Source organism: Brachyhypopomus gauderio, chromosome 2 (genome assembly GCF_052324685.1).
Source record: "Brachyhypopomus gauderio isolate BG-103 chromosome 2, BGAUD_0.2, whole genome shotgun sequence".
NCBI lineage: Eukaryota > Metazoa > Chordata > Actinopteri > Gymnotiformes > Hypopomidae > Brachyhypopomus > Brachyhypopomus gauderio.
The window spans coordinates 12,525,910-12,548,409 of NC_135212.1; the positions used below are offsets into that span (position 1 = coordinate 12,525,910).

Below are 22,500 nucleotides of genomic sequence, written 5' to 3' on the forward strand. Positions count from 1 at the left end.
TGTTAGGGTAATGTTGTGCGATGTTAGGGTAATGATATGTGATGTTAGGGTAATGTGTGATGTTAGTGTAATGTTGTGTGATGTTAGTGTAATGTTGTGTGATGTTAGGTTAATGTTGTGTGATGTTAGGGTAATGATGTGAGATGTTAGGTTATGGTTGTGTGATGTTAGGGTAATGATGTGTGATAGGGTAATGTTGTGTGATGTTAGGGTAATGATGTGTGATGTTAGGGTAATGTTGTGTGATGTTAGGGTAATGATGTGTGATGTAAGGGTAATGTTGTGCGATGTTAGGGTAATGATATGTGATGTTAGTGTAATGTTGTGTGATGTTAGTGTAATGTTGTGTGATGTTAGGTTAATGTTGTGTGATGTTAGGGTAATGATGTGTGATGGTAGGGTAATGTTGTGTGATGTTAGGGTAATGATGTGTGATGGTAGGGTAATGTTGTGTGATTTTAGGGTAATGTTGTGTGATGTTAGGGTACTTATTGTGTGATTATTAGGGTACAGCTGTGTGATGTTAGGGTACTTATTGTGTGATTATTAGGGTACAGCTGTGTGATGTTAGATTATGGCTGTGTGATGTTAGAGTAATGTGTGATGTTAGCTAATGTTGTGTGATGTTAGCTAATGTTGTGTGATGTTAGATTATGTCTGTGTGATGTTAGGGTAATGTTGTGTGATAGGTTATGGCTGTATGATGTTAGGGTAATGTGCATTGTTAGGGTAATGTTGTGTGATGTTAGGGTAATGATGTGAGATGTTAGGTTATGGTTGTGTGATGTTAGGGTAATGATGTGTGATAGGGTAATGTTGTGTGATGTTAGGGTAATGATGTGTGATGTTAGGGTAATGTTGTGTGATGTTAGGGTAATGATGTGTGATGTTAGGGTAATGTTGTGCGATGTTAGGGTAATGATATGTGATGTTAGGGTAATGTGTGATGTTAGTGTAATGTTGTGTGATGTTAGTGTAATGTTGTGTGATGTTAGGTTAATGTTGTGTGATGTTAGGGTAATGATGTGAGATGTTAGGTTATGGTTGTGTGATGTTAGGGTAATGATGTGTGATAGGGTAATGTTGTGTGATGTTAGGGTAATGATGTGTGATGTTAGGGTAATGTTGTGTGATGTTAGGGTAATGATGTGTGATGTTAGGGTAATGTTGTGCGATGTTAGGGTAATGATATGTGATGTTAGGGTAATGTGTGATGTTAGTGTAATGTTGTGTGATGTTAGTGTAATGTTGTGTGATGTTAGTGTAATGTTGTGTGATGTTAGGTTAATGTTGTGTGATGTTAGGGTAATGATGTGTGATGTTAGGTTAGATGTTGTGTGATGTTAGGGTAATGATGTGTGATGGTAGGGTAATGTTGTGTGATGTTAGGGTAATGATATGTGATGTTAGGGTAATGTGTGATGTTAGTGTAATGTTGTGTGATGTTAGTGTAATGTTGTGTGATGTTAGGTTAATGTTGTGTGATGTTAGGGTAATGATGTGAGATGTTAGGTTATGGTTGTGTGATGTTAGGGTAATGATGTGTGATAGGGTAATGTTGTGTGATGTTAGGGTAATGATGTGTGATGTTAGGGTAATGTTGTGTGATGTTAGGGTAATGATGTGTTGATGTTAGGGTAATGTTGTGCGATGTTAGGGTAATGATATGTGATGTTAGGGTAATGTGTGATGTTAGTGTAATGTTGTGTGATGTTAGTGTAATGTTGTGTGATGTTAGTGTAATGTTGTGTGATGTTAGGTTAATGTTGTGTGATGTTAGGGTAATGATGTGTGATGGTAGGGTAATGTTGTGTGATGTTTAGGGTAATGATGTGTGATGTTAGGGTAATGTTGTGTGATTTTAGGGTAATGTTGTGTGATGTTAGGGTAATGTTTTGTGATGTTAGGTTATGGTTGTGTGATGTTAGGGTAATGATGTGAGATGTTTAGGGTAATGATGTGTGGTGTTAGGGTAATGATGTGTGATGTTAGGGGTAATGATGTGTGATGTTAGGGTAATGTTGTGTGATGTTAGGGTAATGATGTGAGATGTTAGGTTATGGTTGTGTGATGTTAGGGTAATGATGTGTGATAGGGTAATGTTGTGTGATGTTAGGGTAATGATGTGTGATGTTGGGGTAATGTTGTGTGATGTTAGGGTAATGATGTGTGATGTTAGGGTAATGTAGTGCGATGTTAGGGTAATGATATTGTGATGTTAGGGTAATGTGTGATGTTAGTGTAATGTTGGTGATGTTAGTGTAATGTTGTGTTATGTTAGGTTAATGTTGTGTGATGTTAGGGTAATGTGTGATGTTAGGGTAATGATGTGTGATGGTAGGGTAATGTTGTGTGATGTTAGGGTAATGATGTGTGATATGGTAATGATGTGTGATGTTAGGTTACTGTTGTGGGTAATGATGTGTGATGTTAGGGTAATGTTTTGTGATGTTAGTGTAATGTGTGATGTTAGCGTAATGATGTGTGATGTTCAGGGTAATGTTGTGTGATGTTAGGGTAATGTTGTGTGATGTTCGTGTAATGTTGTGTGATGTTACGTGTAATGTTGTGTGATGTTAGGGTAATGTTGTGTGATGTTAGTGTAATGTTGTGTGATGTTAGTGTACATTTGTGTTGCTTTATGCCACCCACCTTCCCACATTTAAACCTTGTTTGCATGTAACCCTTCTTGTCTTGGTGACCTGTGTCTTCTGGCTCCATGACAAACCACACAGTTAGAGGCCTGTAGGTGCATCACAGCAGTGTCTGCTGCGTGGGCAGGGCTTCTGCTGTGTGGGCGGGGCTTCTGCTTCACCGCACATGCTGGACTGATTATCATACCGCTCATAGGGTCTGTGGGTGGCTACAGACACCCACGGCGGGAGAGTGAGCGAGAGCGTCGTAAATGAAACGTGGTAAAATCTTAATGCAGCACAGTAGGCAAAGGCTTTTGATTGGTTCTTAACAGATACAAGAACCATTTGAGGGGTTCTCACATGATGGTATACAGACACAGTTATCACGCGCACAGAATTTTGTAAGGACAACCAATTTACCAAACCAGAGACCCCATAGGAAACCCACACAGACACTGGGAGAACAGGGAAACCTTACTCTGATAGAGACTTGAACCCAAGACCCCAGCACTGAGAAGCAAACATGCTAACCACCAAGCCACCGTGTTACCCACAAACTGGTGTCATTGGTGTCCGCCCAGTCCTCCATCTCCATGTGGTCCTCACTCTCTGACCGGCCCACATCCTTGCGGCGAGTGTAAGTTGTTGAGCGAGCGGGCGGGAGGGTGACTCTGCGGAGAACAGGCCAATCAGAACCCCCTCTCTCTCCTTCCCACTCGCGATTAGCGAAAAAAAAAAGTGTCGCCCGTGTGCGCGTTTGTGTGGGTCACTCGTTCTGAATTCCGAGTATCAGGGAGACACTACCGAAATGCGGGAGGACTCCCGCAGCTTCCGGGAGACTTGGGATGTCTGCAGTATGTCCTCACTGGACACAAATCAGGAAGTGGTAGAGACGGCTGCAACGACACAGAATCATTAGCAACATTTGTTATATTATATGATGTCAAGCTCACGTTTATTTACTCGTCCATGTACTCTGTGTGTATACGGCTGTGTTACTATTACATGATACAACAGCTCAGGACACAGGACTGCAAGGTCAGGACAGTGATGGTGTAGACCACTGGTGTAATGAATAAAGTAGTGGGGACAGCGATTAAGTCGACTGTCCTGGTGTAGTAATGACAGTAATGGTGTAGGCACTGCTGGTGTAGTAATGACAGTGATGGTGTAATAATGACAGTGATAGTGATGTAATCAGGACAGAGGTGGTGTAGGCACTGCGGGTGTAGTAATGAAAGAGGTGGTGTAGGCATTGCTGGTGTAGTAATGACAGTGATGGTGTAGGCACTGCTGATGTAGTAATGACAGTGATGGTGTAGGCGGTGCTGGTGTAGTAATGGACAGTGATGGTGTAGGCGGTGCTGGTGTAGTAATGACAGAGGTGGTGTAGGCACTGCGGGTGTAGTAATGACAGTGATGGTGTAGGCACTGTGGGTGTAGTAATGACAGAAGTGGTGTAGGCACTGCTGTTGTAGTAATGACAGAGGTGTGTAGTAATGACAGATGGTGTAGGCACTGTGGGTGTAGTAATGACAGTGATGGTGTAGGCACTGCGGGTGTAGTAATGGCAGTGATGGTGTAGGCGGTGCTGGTGTAGTAATGACAGAGGTGGTATAGGCGGTGATGGTGTAGTAATGACAGTGATGGTGTAGGCACTGCGGGTGTAGTAATGACAGAGGTGGTGTAGTAATGACAGAGGTGGTGTAGGCACTGCTGGTGTAGTAATGACAGTGATGGTGTAGGCGGTGATGGTGTAGTAATGACAGTGATGGTGTAGGCGGTGCTGGTGTAGTAATGACAGAGGTGGTGTAGGCACTGCGGGTGTAGTAATGACAGTGATGGTGTAGGCACTGCGGGTGTAGTAATGACAGATGTGGTGTAGTAATGACAGAGGTGGTGTAGTAATGACAGAGGTGGTGTAGGCACTGCGGGTGTAGTAATGACAGAAGTGGTGTAGGCACTGCGGGTGTAGTAATGACAGTGATGGTGTAGGCACTGCTGGTGTAGTAATGACAGTGATGGTGTAGGCACTGCGGGTGTAGTAATGACAGTGATATTGTAGGCACTGCGGGTGTAGTAATGACAGAGGTGGTGTAGGCACTGCTGGTGTAGTAATGACAGTGATGGTGTAGGCGGTGATGGTGTAGTAATGACAGTGATGGTGTAGGGCGGTGCTGGTGTAGTAATGACAGAGGTGGTGTAGGCACTGCGGGTGTAGTAATGACAGTGATGGTGTAGGCACTGCGGGTGTAGTAATGACAGATGTGATGTAGTAATGACAGAGGTGGTGTAGTAATGACAGAGGTGGTGTAGGCACTGCGGGTGTAGTAATGACAGAAGTGGTGTAGGCACTGCGGGTGTAGTAATGACAGTGATGGTGTAGGCACTGCTGGTGTAGTAATGACAGTGATGGTGTAGGCACTGCGGGTGTAGTAATGACAGTGATGGTGTAGGCACTGTGGGTGTAGTAATGACAGTGATGGTGTAGGCGGTGCTGGTGTAGTAATGACAGAGGTGGTGTAGGCGGTGATGGTGTAGTAATGACAGAGGTGGTGTAGGCACTGCGGGTGTAAGTAATGACAAAAGTGGTGTAGGCACTGCGGGTGTAGTAATGACAGTGATGGTGTAGGCACTGCGGGTGTAGTAATGACAGTGATGGTGTAGGCACTGCGGGTGTAGTAATGACAGTGATGTTGTAGGCACTGCGGGTGTAGTAATGACAGTGATGGTGTAGGCACTGCGGGTGTAGTAATGACTGAGGTGGTGTAGGCACTGTGGGTGTAGTAATGACAGTGATGGTGTAGGCGGTGATGATGTAGTAATGACAGTGATGGTGTAGGCACTGCGGGTGTAGTAATGACAGAGGTGGTGTAGTAATGACAGAGGTGGTGTAGGCACTGCGGGTGTAGTAATGACAAAAGTGGTGTAGGCACTGCGGGTGTAGTAATGACAGTGATGGTGTAGGCACTGCGGGTGTAGTAATGACAGTGATGGTGTAGGCACTGTGGGTGTAGTAATGACAGTGATGGTGTAGGCACTGGCGGTGTAGTAATGACAGTGATGGTGTAGGCGGTGCTGGTGTAGTAATGACAGAGGTGGTGTAGGCAATGCGGGTGTAGTAATGACAGTGATGGTGTAGGCGGTGATGGTGTAGTAATGACAGTGATGGTGTAGGCACTGTGGGTGTAGTAATGACAGTGATGGTGTAGGCGGTGATGGTGTAGTAATGACAGTGATGGTGTAGGCACTGCGGGTGTAGTAATGACAGTGATGGTGTAGGCGGTGCTGGTGTAGTAATGACAGAGGTGGTGTAGGCACTGCGGGTGTAGTAATGACAGTGATGGTGTAGGCCCTGTGGGTGTAGTAATGACAGAGGTGGTGTAGGCACTGCGGGTGTAGTAATGACTGAGGTGGTGTAGCCACTGCGGGTGTAGTAATGACACTGATGGTGTAGGCCCTGCGGGTGTGGTAATGACAGAGGTGGTGTAGGCACTGCTGGTGTAGTAATGACAGTGATGGAGGCTCACTTGACCTTTTGGTGAGAGAGCTGGTGCTGTTTCTATTCACTTTGTTTGTGCCAATATTTTCCCACATAAAAATGTCCATCCCAGAATACATTGATGCTTATTCATATATTATGTATACAGAGTATTTAACCTTCCTTGATGGAGTAGATGACTTAGGATAATATGGTGTTTTTTAGGGTAATGTTATTCTCAGGCTAAGCCACTGTGATCCATTCATATTTACAGTTTACATAAACATTGCACATAAATACATGCATATTCATGCTCATGCTACCATCAGCATAGCCAGTAGGATAATGGCAATGTTGTTTAATCGACATGTCCTTTACCACTCATACAACCCAAACACATACCACTCATTGGGCTATTATCAAGGTAAACAGGAATCCTATGGGTGAAGTGAGTGCTCTCAGGCCTTCTGGGTAATGTAGTCTATATATCTTTGCGTCCTCCTGTAATTAAGATGAAGTGTTTTACCTATCGTAGAGGGAGTATCATTTTTCCTGGCCTGTGTAGTGTCAGGGAGTCCCGCCCCACACCCAGGTAGCCCCGCCCCACACCCAGGGAGCCCCGCCCCACACCCAGGTAGCCCCGCCCCACAGCCCGAGACTGTCCTTCATGCGCAGAGCGTGGTGAGGGGTGTGCGAGGGTCGTGCCAGGGCGTGCGAGAGCGTGCGAAGATCGTGCCAGGGCGTGCGAGGGTTGTGCCAGGGCGTGTGAGGGCGTGCCAGGGCGTGTGAGGGCGTGCCAGGGTGTGCGAGGGCGTGCGACAGCAAGAAGACGAAGGACAGCAAGCGCTCAGGTGGAGCAAAAGATAAACAGAAATGGAGCAGGGTTGAGGGAGAGATGGAGGGCCTGAGAATGAGACTGAAAAAAGAAATAATGGAGAGAGAGGAGAGAGAGAGAGAGAGGAGAGAGAGAGAGGGTCAGAGAAAAAGGGGATTAAAAGGAGCACAATGGTGGATGAGAGCGTGAGCCAGGGTCCATTTAGCTGGGAGAGGGGATGTGTGTCCAGTGCTGGTCTGAAAACAGGCCCTAATGTCCTGGGGCTGCGTGGGGCGTGTGTGTGTGTGTGTGTGTGTGTGTGTGTGTGTGTGTGTGTGTGTGTGTGTGTGTGTGTGTGTGTGTGCAGGGATGGGTGGTTGGAGCTCCAGCACTAGACATGCAGAGCTCTCCCACGTCATTATCCAGGCTGGGAGCTAATCACACATGCTCTGGGGACATGGGCCTGCAGATCTGGTGCGTGTTAGTGAGACAGCTCCCCACACCGCACTGTCAAATCAGCCCAGTGATCGAAGCGTCTGTCAGTGGGAGTTACTGCAGATGGTGGAGCAGCCCAGACGCCGTCCACCACCGCCGGCTGGCACTCACGTGGCTGTCCACAGGCCTAACTCACTCTCTCTCTCTCTCTCTCTCTCTCTCCTCTCTCTCTCTCTCTCTCTCTCTCTTCTCTCTCTCTCTCTCTCTCTCTCTCCTCTGGATGCAGGCAGCGGACTGATGGCCAACTCCTCGGCCTCCTTCATGGGCACCTTTCTGGCCAGCAGTTTGGGCACGCCCCCGTCGCACACGGCCCACCTGTCCCGGCCACACCCCTCCCGCCCCCCCCTCCTCCCCGTCATCACCTCCCTACCGAGGGGGGGCGCATTCCAGCACCTCCCAGATCTGGTTCCCCCCACTCACATGAAGGTAAGTCGGTGCCACCCCTGTATCCCTCAACGCATGTCAGACTGTGTGTGTGTGTGTGTGTGAGTGTGTGTGTGTGTGTGTGTGACCGCTAGATTAAGATTGAGTTTACAGTCATGCCAGATCTTCCTGGTCTTGAGGTCTCCACCCCAGAGGTTTTCCAGATTGCGACAAGAGGGCAAAAAGTTCAGCAAAATAACCTGTGGTCTTTCATACACGTCAGCAAGAATGTCAGCACGCACACACACACACACACACACACACACACACACACACGCACCCCCCACATACACACGCGCAGGCACGCATGCATGCACCCACACACACACACACACACACATACGTACACACACTTGCACACTCCCCCACACACACACACACACACACACACACACACACACACACACACACACACACACACACACACATGTACACACACTTGCACACTCCCACACAGCCAAGGCAGTAAAAATACTCCACAGTCCATAGTGGTCACAGCTGTCATCTGGAAGCCAGTGTGGCTCTCCCAGTCCACACTGTCTCTCCTCTCCTCCCCTCCTCTCTCCTCTTCTCTTCTCCTCTCTCCTCTCCTCCCCTCTCCTCCCCTCTCCTCTCCTCTTCTCCTCTCTCCTCTCCTCCCCTCTCCTCCCCTCTCCTCTCCTCCCCTCTCCTCTCCTCTCCTCCCCTCTCCTCTCCTCCCCCCTCCTCTCCTCCCCTCTCCTCTCCTCTCCTCTCCTCTCCTCTCTCTCTCTCCTCCTCTCCTCTCCTCTCCTCCCCTCTCCTCTCTCCCTCTCCTCCCTTCCCCTCCCCTGATTGTGCCTGGTGACTGCTGGGCTGTGATTGGTCACTGAGCCAGGTAACCCAATACTTGCCCTGTGATTGGTCACTGAGCTTGCTAGCCCCTTGCGAGTTCTTCGTGAGTCCTTTCCACCAGGGCCTTGTGAAGCGCACTCACAACAGAAGGTGTATCAGTGAGGCGGATTAAAGACGAGTCAGATTTAGTCAGGCTTGTGAACACCCCCGAGCTTCTAAAAAAATCAAAGTGAAAAAACTACTTGAGTCCACGCCAGTCATCTCTGAAAAAAGAAGATAAAAAATCCATGATATTACTGTTAATAAGGAGGCCGATCGTTATAGTGACATTACGAACAGTAATACGGATGATTACGAGCTGGGCTATTATGATGGGCTATTATCTCTATTACAGTTTAATTGTGTAGAACAGCGAGGAGCCGTGATTGAATCGCAGCCTTCATCAGCTGCGTTCTGCTCTCTCTCTATTTAAGATAATTGTGCATTGTCTTTTCTTCCGCTTTGCACCGAAAGGAAGTCATTGGACCGAGGCTCGGCATTACCCAGCAGGCCTTCTGCTGCCGCCTGTCAAAGACCACGCCCACCGCTCGCTTTGCTGGGTGCGTGTGTGTGTTTATGTATTTTTGAGATATGAACGTGCTTTCTCGTGGGGTCGGTTTAAATCCCTGGAAGATATTCTGTTGAGAGCACCTCTGGCTACCGATGTGATCTGATGGTTGTCATGAAAACGAGTGAGTCCCTGTGGTGAGGCGTCCAGAAACCGCGCACACACCTACCAGCTACAGATGCTGTTGAACGTCCCCGCTCCACGACGCCCTGTTGCTAAAGGGGGGGGGGGGGGGGGGGGGGGGGGGGGGGGGGGGGGGGGTGTTTGGCCTAGGCAGGGACCAGCGGGCAGGACTGGCAGGAACACGAGTCCAGCATGCAGGAAGCGCCTGAAGCCGCAGACCAGATCCCAGAACTCGGCGCTTCTGGGCAGCACCAGCCTAGCCCTCTGTCAGACTCTTTTTCCGAGCGGCCTGGATTAAGGCTGTATTAGCTCTGCAGTACATGAGGACATGATGTTATAAGTAGGCTTATGAAATCACTGACATGATGGCTGACCAGTAGAGCCCATAAACACAGATTCTGTTTCATTTCTGTTTGGAAAAGTCGGGGGAGAATGAAAATTTAGAAAACACAGGGAAATCTCTCAGGCTGAGGGCCAACTGGCCCCAGTCCACATGATGACTTTAACTGTGCCAAACACAAGACCTGCTGTCTCTTTCCATCATTCTCTCTCTCTCTCTCTCTCTCCTCTCTCTCTCTCTCTCTCTCTCTCTCTCTCTCTCCCCTCTCTCTCTCTCCATTCTTCCCATCCCCCTCCTTTGTGTCTCTCCGTTCCAGTACCAAGCTTCATTTCTTCCTGTAAATTAACAAATCTGAGGAGTGACATTCGCTGTGATAAATGCTTTGACACTGCTTCCTCCTCCCCTCTCCTCCCCTCTCCTCCCCTCTCCTCTCCTCCCCTCCCCTCTCCTCTCCTCTCCTCCCCTCTCCTCTCCTCTCCTCTCCTCTCCTCCCCTCTCCCCTCCTCTGCTCCCCTCCCCTCTCCTCTGCTCCCCTCTCCTCCCTCTCCCCTCCTCTGCTCTCCTCCCCTCTCCTCTCTTCCCCTCCCCTCCCCTCTGCTCCCCTCTCCTCCCCCCCTCCCTCCCCTCTCCTCCCCTCTCCTCTCCTCTCCTCCCCTCTCCTCTCCTCTCCTCTCCTCTCCTCCCCTCTCCCCTCCTCTGCTCCCCTCCCCTCTCCTCTGCTCCCCTCTCCTCCCCTCTCCTCTCCTCTCCTCCCCTCCCCTCTCCCCTCCTCTGCTCTCCTCCCCTCTCCTCTCTTCCCCTCCCCTCCCCTCTGCTCCCCTCTCCTCCCCTCTCCTTTCCTCTCCTCCCCTCTCCCCTCCTCTGCTCCCCTCTCCTCCCCTCTCCTCTCCTCCCCTCTCCTCTCCTCTCCTCCCCTCTCCTCTCCTCTCCTCTCCTCTCCTTTCCTCTCCTCCCCTCTCCCCTCCTCTGCTCCCCTCTCCTCCCCTCTCCTCTCCTCTCCTCCCCTCTCCTCCCCTCTCCTCTCCTCTCCTCCCCTCCCCTCTCCCCTCCTCTGCTCTCTCTCCCTCCTCCTCTCTTCCCCTCCCCTCCCCTCTGCTCTCCTCTCCTCCCCTCTCCTTTCCTCTCCTCCCCTCTCCCCTCCTCTGCTCTCCTCTCCTCCCCTCTCCTCCCCTCCCCTCTCCTCCCCTCTCCTCTCCTCTCCCCTCCTCTCCTCCCCTCTCCTCCCCTCCCCTCTCCTCTCCTCTCCCCTCCTCTCCTCCCCTCTCCTCCCCTCCCCTCTCCTCTCCTCTCCCCTCCTCTACTCCCCTCTCCTCCCCTCTCCCCTCCTCTGCTCTCCTCCCCTCCCCTCTCCTCCCCTCTCCTTTCCTCTCCTGCCCTCTCCTCCCCTCTCCTCCCCCTCCCTCTCCTCTCCTCCCCTCTCCTCCCCACCTCTCTCCTCTCCTCTTCTCCTCTCTCTTCTCCTCCCCCCTCCTCCCCCTCTCCTCTCTCCTCTCCTCCCTTCTCTACTGACCCTCCCCCGTTTCTCTCCTGTCATTCATCCTTTAGCTTGTCTTTCTCTCGTCTAAATGTAATTTACTCCAGGCGGTTTACAGTCTCTGGCTGGTAGAATAACACTCACAGCTCATCCACTGGTCTGGGGTGCATGACTGCTCGTATGTGAAGGTGTGATCAAACGTAGGGCCCTCATGACTCATGTCTCGTGCTCTTACACTCATCTTTCTTTCATTCTGCCTCATATTAATTAGAACAATTTTCATGTCAGCATGTGGAGACGTGAAGGCGCGGTAAGTTTTATGCCCCCACCGGTTCATTTGCTGCCATCGGCGTCTGCAGGATTCTCTTCCCCACCGATGGCTGCCGGATCAGAGCTGTAGGATGGTGTGAATCTGGGCCCCTGGTCTGCAGCATCACTCCGTTCTTGTGCCGCCGTGGTCCAATGGGACGAACCGGCTGCTGTCAGTCACTGCCCGTCTTCCTCCGCGCGTGTCGGGCTGGCGTCAGCACTCGGTCCACCTGCTCCGCCCTGCTGCACATGCTGCAAACGGATTAGCGGCACCGCTCCACCCCACACACACCACCCCACACACACCACCCCACACACACCACCCCTACCCCCCCCCCCCCCCCCCCCCCCCCTGCGCCCCAACCCAGAGACACCGTTGCCCGGCAAGCCAGCCACTATCGGGCCCAGCCAGACCACTCTGTGAAAGGGGATTACGATACCAAGCATCATGCATACAGAAACACACACACACACACACACACACACACACACACACACACACACACACACACTAGCGACTCAGCAAGGCTTGCTACAGCTAGGATGTTTTTTTTTTCTACTCACCAGGAAAGTGGAGAGAAAATGTTTAAACAAAGGCTTGCATTTTATTTTCTTCCCCTGTCTTCCAAATCCTAAATGAGTTGGCATAAATGAGAGGCCTTATTAATGCTGACAGGTGGTGAGGGAGAAAAGGGAGTTTATGTAATTATCACCTTCCTCCGCTCGCTAAAAGCCAGGCCTCCTGTGTTATTGGAGGAATGTTTATTCTCTAGCCTGAGCTTCATTAATTAAGATCTGACAATCGTGAGGTCTCTCCAAAACTCGGTCATTAAAGACTCCCATCAGATACACACACACACACTTTCTCTCTCTCTCTCTCTCTCTCTCTCTCTCTCTCTCTCTCATCCCTGCCCCTCCCCTATCAGTCTGAGGTGTGACATTAAATACTAGGTGGTCACATGACTGCAGGACTTCCCTGGCCCAACTGAACGGTCACATGACTGCAGGACTTCCCTGGCCCAACTGAATGGTCACATGACTGCAGGACTTCCCTGGCCCAACTGAACGGCGTTTTCCCTTCTTGCGGTCACACGCCAATGCAAATGCTTCTGACTCTCTTTCCACTTGCACCATCTTGCTTTGATTTCCTCACCCACCCCCACCTCTCACCCCCACCTTCTGCCTTGGCTTCAGGCCGGGGGTTGGGGGACACGTTAGCGGTCTGGAGACAGGCGTGAGGACGCCTCTCAGCTTGGACGTCCAGGGGCGTGTCTGGACAGGGAGGACTGACGTTGTGCTTGAGTGTCTGTTCCTTAGTGACACTTCCATGTGAATATGACACGTAGTGCATGTCCATCTCACAGGCAGGGGGAGCGAGGAGAGAGTGAGACAGAACACTACATATACGATTCCACAGGCAGAGAAAACAGTGAGACAGATGAACACTAGAGAATATTCTACAGGCGAGGAGAGGCAGTGAGACAGAAAACAGTACAGTTAATACCACAGGTGTCTTGTTGTTGCGTTGTGTTCGTCCCTCAGGTGAGCGGGGCCCATGATCCGTCTCACCTGAGGGTCGTTTGTCTGTCTATATATGTCTCGTCTTTGAATCAGTTCACCGCTGGTCATTGTATCCTTAATTTGGATCTTGTCATGGGTTTTTGGTTTGCGCACTTTTATTAATTAAAACCTCCTTTTTCCCTGAGACTTGGCGTGATTGCTTCCTTTTTATTTCGCACTCCCTGCCCGCCACATGAACTACAAGTGTATTGCAAAGTATTTTTTGTTGCAGCTATTTTTGGCACTAATTGGGTGACAGGGACTTTTTGTGAGAGAGGGGATTTACTCAGTTAATTGTTTCATTGTAGAAATGCTAAATAAGAAATCTGCTCTTGACAGAAAAAAAAATCTTTCTTTCCTAATATCATGGGTGCTGCTATGTCCTCTACATTTCTGTTCTTTGTGGGTCTAGATTTGGCAGTACTGAAACCTCCACAAAATATTAACAACAGTGTCATTTGAAAAAGATTTCTCAGAGAAAGGCGTATTTTCTTAAATACTTTCTTTACTGAGCTTCAAAGAGCGCGCATGTGAGCTGTTTGGTTGTGTTATAAATGCCGTCCACATGGGCCTGTTGCTCTCCTGACAGATGTTGGAAAGTCCATTGAGCTGAAATAACGTTGAACTCTGGCCCATGTCTCGGAGCGCGGCGGGTTCTGTCCCTGTGCCGTTCGTGGCTTATTGTTTTGAGGCGTTATCTCCTACTTCGCCACCAGGGAGGCTGTGAGATTAGCTCAGTGAGAACCATATGTTTGGGAGACAAAATTCATCCATTACCCAAATCCGCAAGACCAAGCCTGTCTCGCTGTTTGCATTGCAAACCCAAACAGGAATGGCAAAAATGACACCCAAGGCCTGTGGTTATAACGCAGAGGAGCAGCTGCATTGGACCTCAAGTCTTAAATCACAACCAGAACTCTAGCAGCTAAAAGAAATATGGCTCAGTGACCACTGTCTCTCTTTATCAGTTCTCTCTCTTTGTCTCTCTCTCTCTCTCTCTTTTCTGTAATATTTGCCTTTTCTCTCCATCTCTTCTCTTCTTTACCCTCATTCCCAGCTGTTCTCGTCACTCTTCTGTCGTTTCTTTCCAGCAGCTCCAGGGTACCCTCGATTCTCAGGGAGTCTAGCCCACACATTCCTTCCCATAAGCCATTTGGATCACCATGCCAACAGTGGGGTCCTCTATGGGCAGCACCGTTTCTATGACACCCAAAAAGGTGGGTAATAAGGATCAAACTGTCGTGGTTTGCATTTGTTTTAACCCAAAATGTGGAATAGTTCTGAAGTCCCAGTACACGCAGGAAGCCGTTCTTGTACTGTGAATGCCTGAATAATGGACAGTTGTGTTTGATCTTCTTTGCAGAGAACTTCTATTTAAGAAGTCTTCCATCGCAGCCTCCTCTCATCTCAGCCAATCACACCATCCCACCGATGTCAAGGACAGGGTCTGGACACCCGCAGGGCTCCTGCAGCAGAGACGCAGGAAGTGGGGTGAACCTGCACAAGGGCCTGAAGGAAGCGGGTATGGACCGGGGTGTTGTCTCCGGAGCCAAGGACAAGGACAGACCCAGCAACAAGCCCGAGTCGAAAGACCGACATCCTCACAACCACCACGCGCAGGCCCATCACAACCACCACCACCAGCAGCTCCACACACAGCACCACCCACAACACCCCGTCACAATGGCGGACCTGAACAACCGGGCCCTGGAGAGACATAAATCTGCCCTGCTTATGGAATACAAGGATCACTCGCAGGGTATAAGCAAACCTCTCAGTGCCTGTCTGATCAACGGGAAGATGCAGAATGGAGACGCTGGGGGCGTGGCTGTGGGTGGGGCTGGGGGCGTGGCTGTGACCAAGGGTTCCATGGTCAGCTGCGGAGGGGAGGGCATCGGCAGGGCCGTAGGAGGCGTGGCCAGTCTGCAAGCCGGCCATCACATGAGCGGCACCATCAGTACCGGGCGCTGCACAAAAGAAGCAGTGAGTGGGGAGATGCGGATCAGCGAGCAGCCCCCCCCGGACTGTTTGGAGCGTGGGGGGGCGCTCCACCAGTCCCCTGCCCTACTCCGTGCCCCCTCCCCTGCCCATGGGCTCGGCTGCTGGCGGGGGGCATCCGGGGGGCTTCCACTGTCTACAGCTCCACCCCAGCCACCCACACCACGCCCATCACGCCCACCACGCACACCACGCCCACCACCCACATCATCACCCAGACTTCTTCTGCCCCCCTCCTGCCCCGGTGGCCAACCCTTCCTTACACGAGAAAGGAGTCGGCGGTGGTGGTGCGCGGGAGCCCAAAGCGAGCGGCCCCACGTTCGTGCCGTCGGTGGGGCACCTGGGGGAGCGAGCCGGCGGCCCCTTCCAGCTAGCCAACCCTGACTGCCAGGCGGTGGGGGGCGGAGGGACCAGCACCAAGGATAAGGCCATGGAGAAGGTGAATGGTGGAGGTGGTGGGGGTGGTGGGGGCCACCCTGCCAACTGGCACAGGAAGCATCCGGACCAGCCGCAGCCTCCACCCCAGAAGCAGCACCCGTACAGAAAGGCGGAGAAGGCCCCCGACTGGATACACACCCACCACCACCACCACCTGCAGGTCCAGGGTGAGCGCTCGCGCAGTGCAGACTGCCTCAGCAGCATAGACCCAGACATCTACAGACCTTCCCTGTCCCAGGAGCCCAAAACCGGCCATCCGTTAACCCACCCCAATAATGTTAACCCCCAACCGTACAGGGGACTGCTCACACTCGGGGCCCCCGCCCAACTCCTCTCCGCTTGCTGGGAAGACCCTCGGCCAGCAGGGGGCCGCTGGTAGTGGGGGGAGCTGCTCCATGCAGCGGGACGGCCAGAAGGTGGCCCGGATCCGGCACCAGCAGCATGGCAGGGCCACCTCTGACGGAGCCCCCGTGGAGCTGGGCCACACCAACGCCAGCCAGGACATGAAGCGGAAGATGGAGATGTCTCCGTACGGCTACACCAACGGCGCCCAGCACCATCCCCAGCTGCAGCCGGCACCGGCGTGGGCCATGCGCCCCCACCACCGGCACCCGGAGGAGGACCAACGTAAAGCCTACATGGAGGCGGTGGGCGGAGCCTTGGGTGGGGCTGTGGGCGGAGCCAGTGGCAGTAGGCCCCAGCTCCAGCAGCACCAGTCAGCGGGAATGTGTCCCTCCGCCCCCTCCCGCAGCCCCTGCAGTGCAGAACCAGCAAGAGGCTCTGGGTCTTCAAGGGGACAGCGGCAGCATGAAGAACCTTCTCAAGTACAGCAGTCAACAGCAGCCTCTCATATTGTCCCAGAAAAGTCCGTTTGGGGGGCTCGGGAGCCTCAAAACGGGCCCCGGCGGTGCCAGCTGTGCCTTGCAGGCCAGCAAGACAGCCCTGCCCTCCAGGAAAGGTCTGGCCAATGAGAACGAGCGGCCTGACTGTGGGGGGCGGAGCAGAGACATGGGGGAGGCACCTCACGGGGAAGGGGAGGTGCGGCAGCCTCCTGTGGGAATCGCAGTGGCTGTGGCGAGGCAGAGGGACCCCACGTGCCGGCCGCTGGACACCCACCCCGGGCAGCCGGCAGGGACGCGTGGTCTCTGCCATGAAAGGTAAACACTACCTATAACCCTTTAGGTGCAGGTAAAACACGCAGCAGAGCAGAAGGGCAAGTGTGTGTGTGTGTGTGTGTGTGTGTGTGTGTGTTTGTGTGTGTGACCCCTAGAAGACATATGGGATGAAAAACTAACAGCGGTGCTTGCCAGAACCCAGAGTGGAAACAGGTCTCCCTGCTGGGGTAGAGGGTTGCTGTGCACTTTTCTCAGGGCAGGATTTGTAGCAAGAACGTGAGAGAAAGAACAGTTGTGGCTCTCAGCTGACCCCAGATGACCCCTCCCCAGGTGCTCCACGGCCCGGGTATCCCGTAGACTCACCTGGAGAAGACGAGAGGAAGCGGTTGAGTGGCGATCACCTGACTCATCCCTGCCTCGGCCGAGAGCGAGACACACTTATCAGGTAAATGACCCATTTCCCCCCATTTCTTCTATGTGCACATTTTTGTTTTCTCCAGCTCACCTTTGACCCTTCTGTCTTTTCAGGGACAACAAAGAAAGAGTAGAATTTGCACGGATCCATCCCTCCAACAGTTGCCATGGTGACCTCACCTCTCATCTCATGGTCCCGGGCGGCACCTCCCTGCAGTCGGCCCAGTTGGGGGACCCTTCTGCACATGCTCACTCTACGCACCATCATTGGATGCCACGCACAGGAAGTCCCTCCCTCTGGATGACAGGCCATTCCTATGGTGCGTAAAAAAAACAATAGTGAACTTCAGTCCTAATTGTTTTCATATACATCTTCCCCAATGTATTGTTATTAATATGGTGGCTGTTAATGTCATAATAATGAAAACCACATCACAAGCAGCGATGACTGGTGTAAATCATTTCCTGTCTCCTGTGTTTAACCTATAATCTCTGGTTTCTTCACTGCTTCCTCAGGAATCAGTCACTCTGCCCTCCACCAAAATCTGCCCCCTGGTTTCTCTGCAGCCATGCCTGCCCCCCTCCAGCCAGTGTTGCCCCTGCCCCAGGACTCGTCTGCACAGCTGGTGGTTCTGCCCCCAGATGCCACCCCCCCACCCGGCCTCTCATCACATAGGTATACCACAGGCCTTCTGGTCTCCTCTCTTCAGCTTTACTTGTGCTGTCTGTTCACGTTGAGTTCCTTGGCTTGTTGGGATTCATTAGCATTTGTCCTTGATTTCTCTGAGCCCAAATAAAACAGCAATTCATGACATCGTCCTAACAGTTTTAATGATACATGTTAAGATCTCTAGAATGACTGCAGAGTGCTGTTTAAAGTAGAGGACGTGCTAGTGGTAAACACCACTAGCAAATTCTCCAGACAGACGAAACTTGTGGTCATACTCCCTCTAAGATCCTGTGGACCACCTGCTTCTGTGCCATAGGGAGAGTCTGAAGGGCTCATGACGTTGCCCTCATCAGCCAGTTCTCAGGGAAGCCACATGTATGCAAGAACTCACAAGCTTCTCTGGACACTGAGGTCTGCTCGGGTCTCTGCTCCGCAAACAGGCTGTGAAATTTAATTAGCTCCCTGTCCTCGACATGGCCTGCTTCCTTCCTTTCTCCACAGGAAGCGTAGCAGGAAGTGCATCCTCAAAAGTCTTCCCCCGGGAAGCATTAGCTGAGTAGTGTCAAGGTTTTGGAGGTCCGTGCTGTGTGGAGGTGGGGAGGGCGAGAGAGGTCCTGGACTATCCTGGACGTGTCCGTTAGCTCAAGCTGTGTGAGATGCAGGTGACAAGTCCAGATGTGGGCCAGGATGTGTGGTGGAGGATGTTCTCAGCTGCTCCTGACCCATGACGTGCTCCCACAGCATGGGCGGAGCTTCTCCAACGTGGGAACCAGGATCTCCTGCAGGCTACATGTTCCGACTCAGGCCTGCTGTGGGTTTAAGAGAGGGGAGATGTAAGGGGAAGACCCAGGCAGATGAATCACAAGGGCCAAGCAGAGGCTAAAGGCCAGGGTATGTTAGTGGCCTACAGGAATCAGTGATGCCTTCATCCTCTTCCTCCTCTTCATCATGTATTAACGTGCTGCCTAAATGTTCCAGAAAGCTGTTGGCAAAAAGATTGCATGTGAGTGAGAATGTGAGAGGTTCCTGCTCCCATGGCCTTAGTGTAGGCTGTGTTTGCATAAGAGTGAGCAGAATGCGTCACGGCACTAGTGTCTTTTTGAGGGTTATTAAATTCGTGTGTTAGTGACTTTGGCAGTAATGATGGATTGGCATGTGGGAAGCGAACATTAATGATCTGTGCTCAGAGCGTAATTGTATTATGTCTTAGCCTCTCTCTCCCCCTGCCTGTCTCTCTCTTTCATTAGATGTGATGGATCAGCCTGGTGTCTGGCCCCCGGTGTACAGGGCCCGAGGGCCCCCCGCACACATACAGCATCCTGCTGTGTACTCTCCATCACAGTTTCTACGGCAACAGGAGCTGTATGCACTTCAGCAGCATCAGCAGCTACAACATCAGCAACACCCAAGAGCTCAACACAGGAGCACACACACACACAACCAGGTAACACACACACACACACACCACACACACCACACACACACACAACCAGGTAACACGCACACACACAACCACGTAACACACACGTATATATATATTCACACACACAACCACGTAACACACACACGTACATATATGCACACACACACAACCAGGTAATACACACACACACACACACACACACACACACACGCACGCACGCACACAAGCAGCAAATACATACAAACACACACACAGACAAACACATAACTTATAATACTTGTAACTTACATTAGGCAGTAATGCGCTAACAATGTTATTGCAACATTCAACAATTACTTTAATCGTCTAATTGTGTCACTTTTTACACATGATGTTTCAGTAATGTGTTGATTTAATTCACACTGACATTTCCATCACAATGTGAACCTCGTGCACCTAGGGGTTCACACCCCCACAGGAAGTCTCTGATGTAGATTACAGTCAGTACTCTTTTAAATATGATTGTTTTGTATAAATATCATATGTAAATTACATAATTCATCACTGACAACATCAGTATGTTTGAGTCACTGTCCTTTAAGGGTCCGTGCGTGTTGTTGACACCGGACAGAGAGAGGATGTGGTTGTCATGGAGATCTAAAGCTGATTTCTGCAGAGGGTAGTCAACAACATTTGGAGTCAATGAATCATGAGTTGTAATATGAAAAATTCAGCTATCAATCCCCAACGGCCCCCGTAGCGCTGGAGTTTCCCCAGGATTTGTGAGCTTTGAAGTGGTTTCACAGTCTCTGGTTCAGCCGTGGTACAGTCCAACAAGAGGGGGCTGAATCTGTAGATCTCAGGGTGTACGCGTGAATGTAAATGTGTGCCTGATTCAGCAGTGTGTGGGAACCTCAACTGCACTACTCGGAAGGGGCTCTGAGCCAACGAAAAAATGCTCGATCTTTTTGTAGACGAGAAGATTTAATACTCTAATTCCCTTCACCTCAGATGCAGAAGAAACCAGAGGAGCAAAACATGGAGTTGGAGGACATCTTGTCTGAGCCCAGCACTCCAAAAGCGGCCAAACCCTACGATTACGGCCCCCCCACCCAGGACTCATCGCCCCCCCGGGCTTCTACCGCCCACCTGTCACCCTGCTGCCAGTCCCCCTGCCATGCGCCCGCACGCCAGGAGCACGCCCTCTACCCCCTGCCCCGCCCCCAGCCCGGCGGCCAACGCCCCGCAATCCCCCGCCATTAGCCCCGCCCCGTCCCTGTTGCCCAAGGCGATGGAATCCCAGGACAAGCGGACAGAGGTCCAGCCCCCCCAGAACTACCCCCAGCCCCCCCAGAACTACCCCCAGTCGATGGAGCCAGGTAAGGACACTCACCAGTTCATGCAAAACAGAGCATACACACTATTCAGTGTACTTCATCTGGCCCGAGAGGCTTGGGCCCGTCCGGCTCCAGAGGTCTCTCGCAATATGTGTTGTTGGATTCAAAGAAAAAACATCAAATCAAGTCTTTGTTTGCCCACCTTCTAATCTTTTCTGCCCCTGAAACATAAGTGGCACCAGCCATTCAGACTCCAGAAAGCAGAATGCCGCGTGTTGGTTGCAGTCCACGCCGAGCGTCTTGACACTCGTGCGAGAGCAATCTGCCTGATTTTAGACTCCATGACTCTGAGTGGGTGGCTGCCTTGGCCAACCGCATTATTGAGTAAACTGAGGAAAATGTCCGACAGGTTTGCTCCTGTCAACTCAGTAGCAACTAGAAACACTTTATGTGGAGCTTTTGGCCAAGTCGTTCCCTCATAGACTCTGTGCCCTTTTACTGTTACCCCCTTATGCTCATTGTTAACACCTGACTGTGTTAGCTAGAAGTGTGCTAGAAGATATAAAAATCTCAGGGCAGTCAAAGAAACACAGTTGTTGTATCTTAGAATAACCCCTTATAACTCCACTAGGACATTACACTGCAATGGCCAGGGCAAATTTATACTAACTTCTAATACGCAGTGCTAATACACAGAGGTGAGCTAATACCCAGAGGTGACTAATACACAGAGGTGTGCTCCCGACAGATGTCTTACTGTAAAGATATCTGCATCAAAGCCCAAAATGTACAAAGCCGACGAAGCCTAAAAATGTTGAAATGCTAAAATTTGATTCTTTTCTTCACCACAGATCTCCCACCAGGCTACACCTATCCAGCAATTGCCATGGGATACAGAAATGGCCCCTCCCCTCAAGATGTCCAATTGGCTGAGCCGGCTGAGCTGGAAGCCATTCCGGTGGTGCCTGTTGACCATGCACCCGCCCCTCTGTCCAGCCTTGGGGAGGGGCTTGATTGCCATTCGATATTAAGGCCCATTCCAGAGTCCCAGCTTCCAATGGAAGAGAAGAATGAGGAAGAACTAGGGGAGGAGCCAGGAGCAGGCATGCTGGAGCAAGGCATAGAGGCTGAGCCAGTGGAGGCAGGGCCAGTGGAGGCGGGGCCAGTGGAGGTGGGGCCAGTGGCTTGCTGTGTGCCTACAGAGGTGGAGCAGGCCTCCATGCTCACCTGCCCCCCTGTGGCCGCCCATAAAACAGCACACTGCCCCAGTGTTGAGGAGCAGACCCCCTGAGGATGAGGCTACCATGACCTGTGGGGCAGAAGTGAAGGAGGTCCTTCCAGAGAGAGATGATGAAGAGCTGGACCCCCACAGGACCCAGACGGCACCAGACATGGAGCATCAGTGTGTTTCAGCCAGTCCGGCAGCCCTCCTGCAAAACACCTCCGGAGAGGTGGCGGCTGTGGAGAACACCCTGGAGGAGCCCGCGCTGGACAACTGCTCCCGGGGTGGTCCACCCCTCCGTCTTCACCCACGCTGCTCCCTGCCCCCGGACCCTCGTGCCAAGTTACTGGAGCCTGGAGCTCCTGATTGCTGCGGCCTTCTGTGGCGATGCCCCTCCCTGTCCCGCCCCCCTCCACGCCCCCACGGAGCTGCGGCGGGACGTTCTACCCCAGCACGCACGGCATGGAGCTCCTCAGTGAACTAGCAGAGCTGGAGCTTCAGCAGCACCGCCACGGAGCAGCCAGCAGTGAAGGTGAGAAGAACACAACACGTAATCTCAGAATAATCCCTCAGATTATCCGCTCCATCATCTTCTCAGGCTGTGACTGATCTCTACTTTCCGTCCTTACTGGAGGTGCACTAATGATGGCACCTCTGGGAGGGCGTGGAGGCAGACCCACCCACCAACACGCTGCTCTTCCCCGGCATCCTGGGGGAGACACCTCTGCAAGTTTTCTTCTGTAAAAACCCTGTTTGATCTGCACATTCCTCACAAATTGGAGCGAGTGAAGTGTTTCCTCTCCCCCATCTGAAACCAGATCTGTTGACT

At 51.6% G+C, this 22,500-nt stretch overlaps 1 protein-coding gene across 1 annotated transcript in view; it reads left to right on the forward strand.

Annotated features, from left to right (window-relative positions):
- The window catches only part of bahcc1a (BAH domain and coiled-coil containing 1a), a 71,676-nt gene that overhangs the window by 29,634 nt on the left and 19,542 nt on the right, over positions 1 to 22,500 (forward strand). The window contains 20 exon segments of the mRNA XM_076987268.1: positions 7,653 to 7,750; positions 7,752 to 7,835; positions 7,837 to 7,852; positions 14,167 to 14,292; positions 14,439 to 15,133; positions 15,135 to 15,809; positions 15,811 to 16,239; positions 16,241 to 16,627; positions 16,629 to 16,668; positions 16,957 to 17,071; positions 17,155 to 17,360; positions 17,557 to 17,684; positions 17,686 to 17,716; positions 18,958 to 19,154; positions 20,124 to 20,326; positions 20,328 to 20,491; positions 21,301 to 21,734; positions 21,736 to 21,953; positions 21,955 to 22,065; positions 22,067 to 22,203. Coding sequence (XP_076843383.1) covers positions 7,653 to 7,750; positions 7,752 to 7,835; positions 7,837 to 7,852; positions 14,167 to 14,292; positions 14,439 to 15,133; positions 15,135 to 15,809; positions 15,811 to 16,239; positions 16,241 to 16,627; positions 16,629 to 16,668; positions 16,957 to 17,071; positions 17,155 to 17,360; positions 17,557 to 17,684; positions 17,686 to 17,716; positions 18,958 to 19,154; positions 20,124 to 20,326; positions 20,328 to 20,491; positions 21,301 to 21,734; positions 21,736 to 21,953; positions 21,955 to 22,065; positions 22,067 to 22,203 — 4,494 coding nt within the window.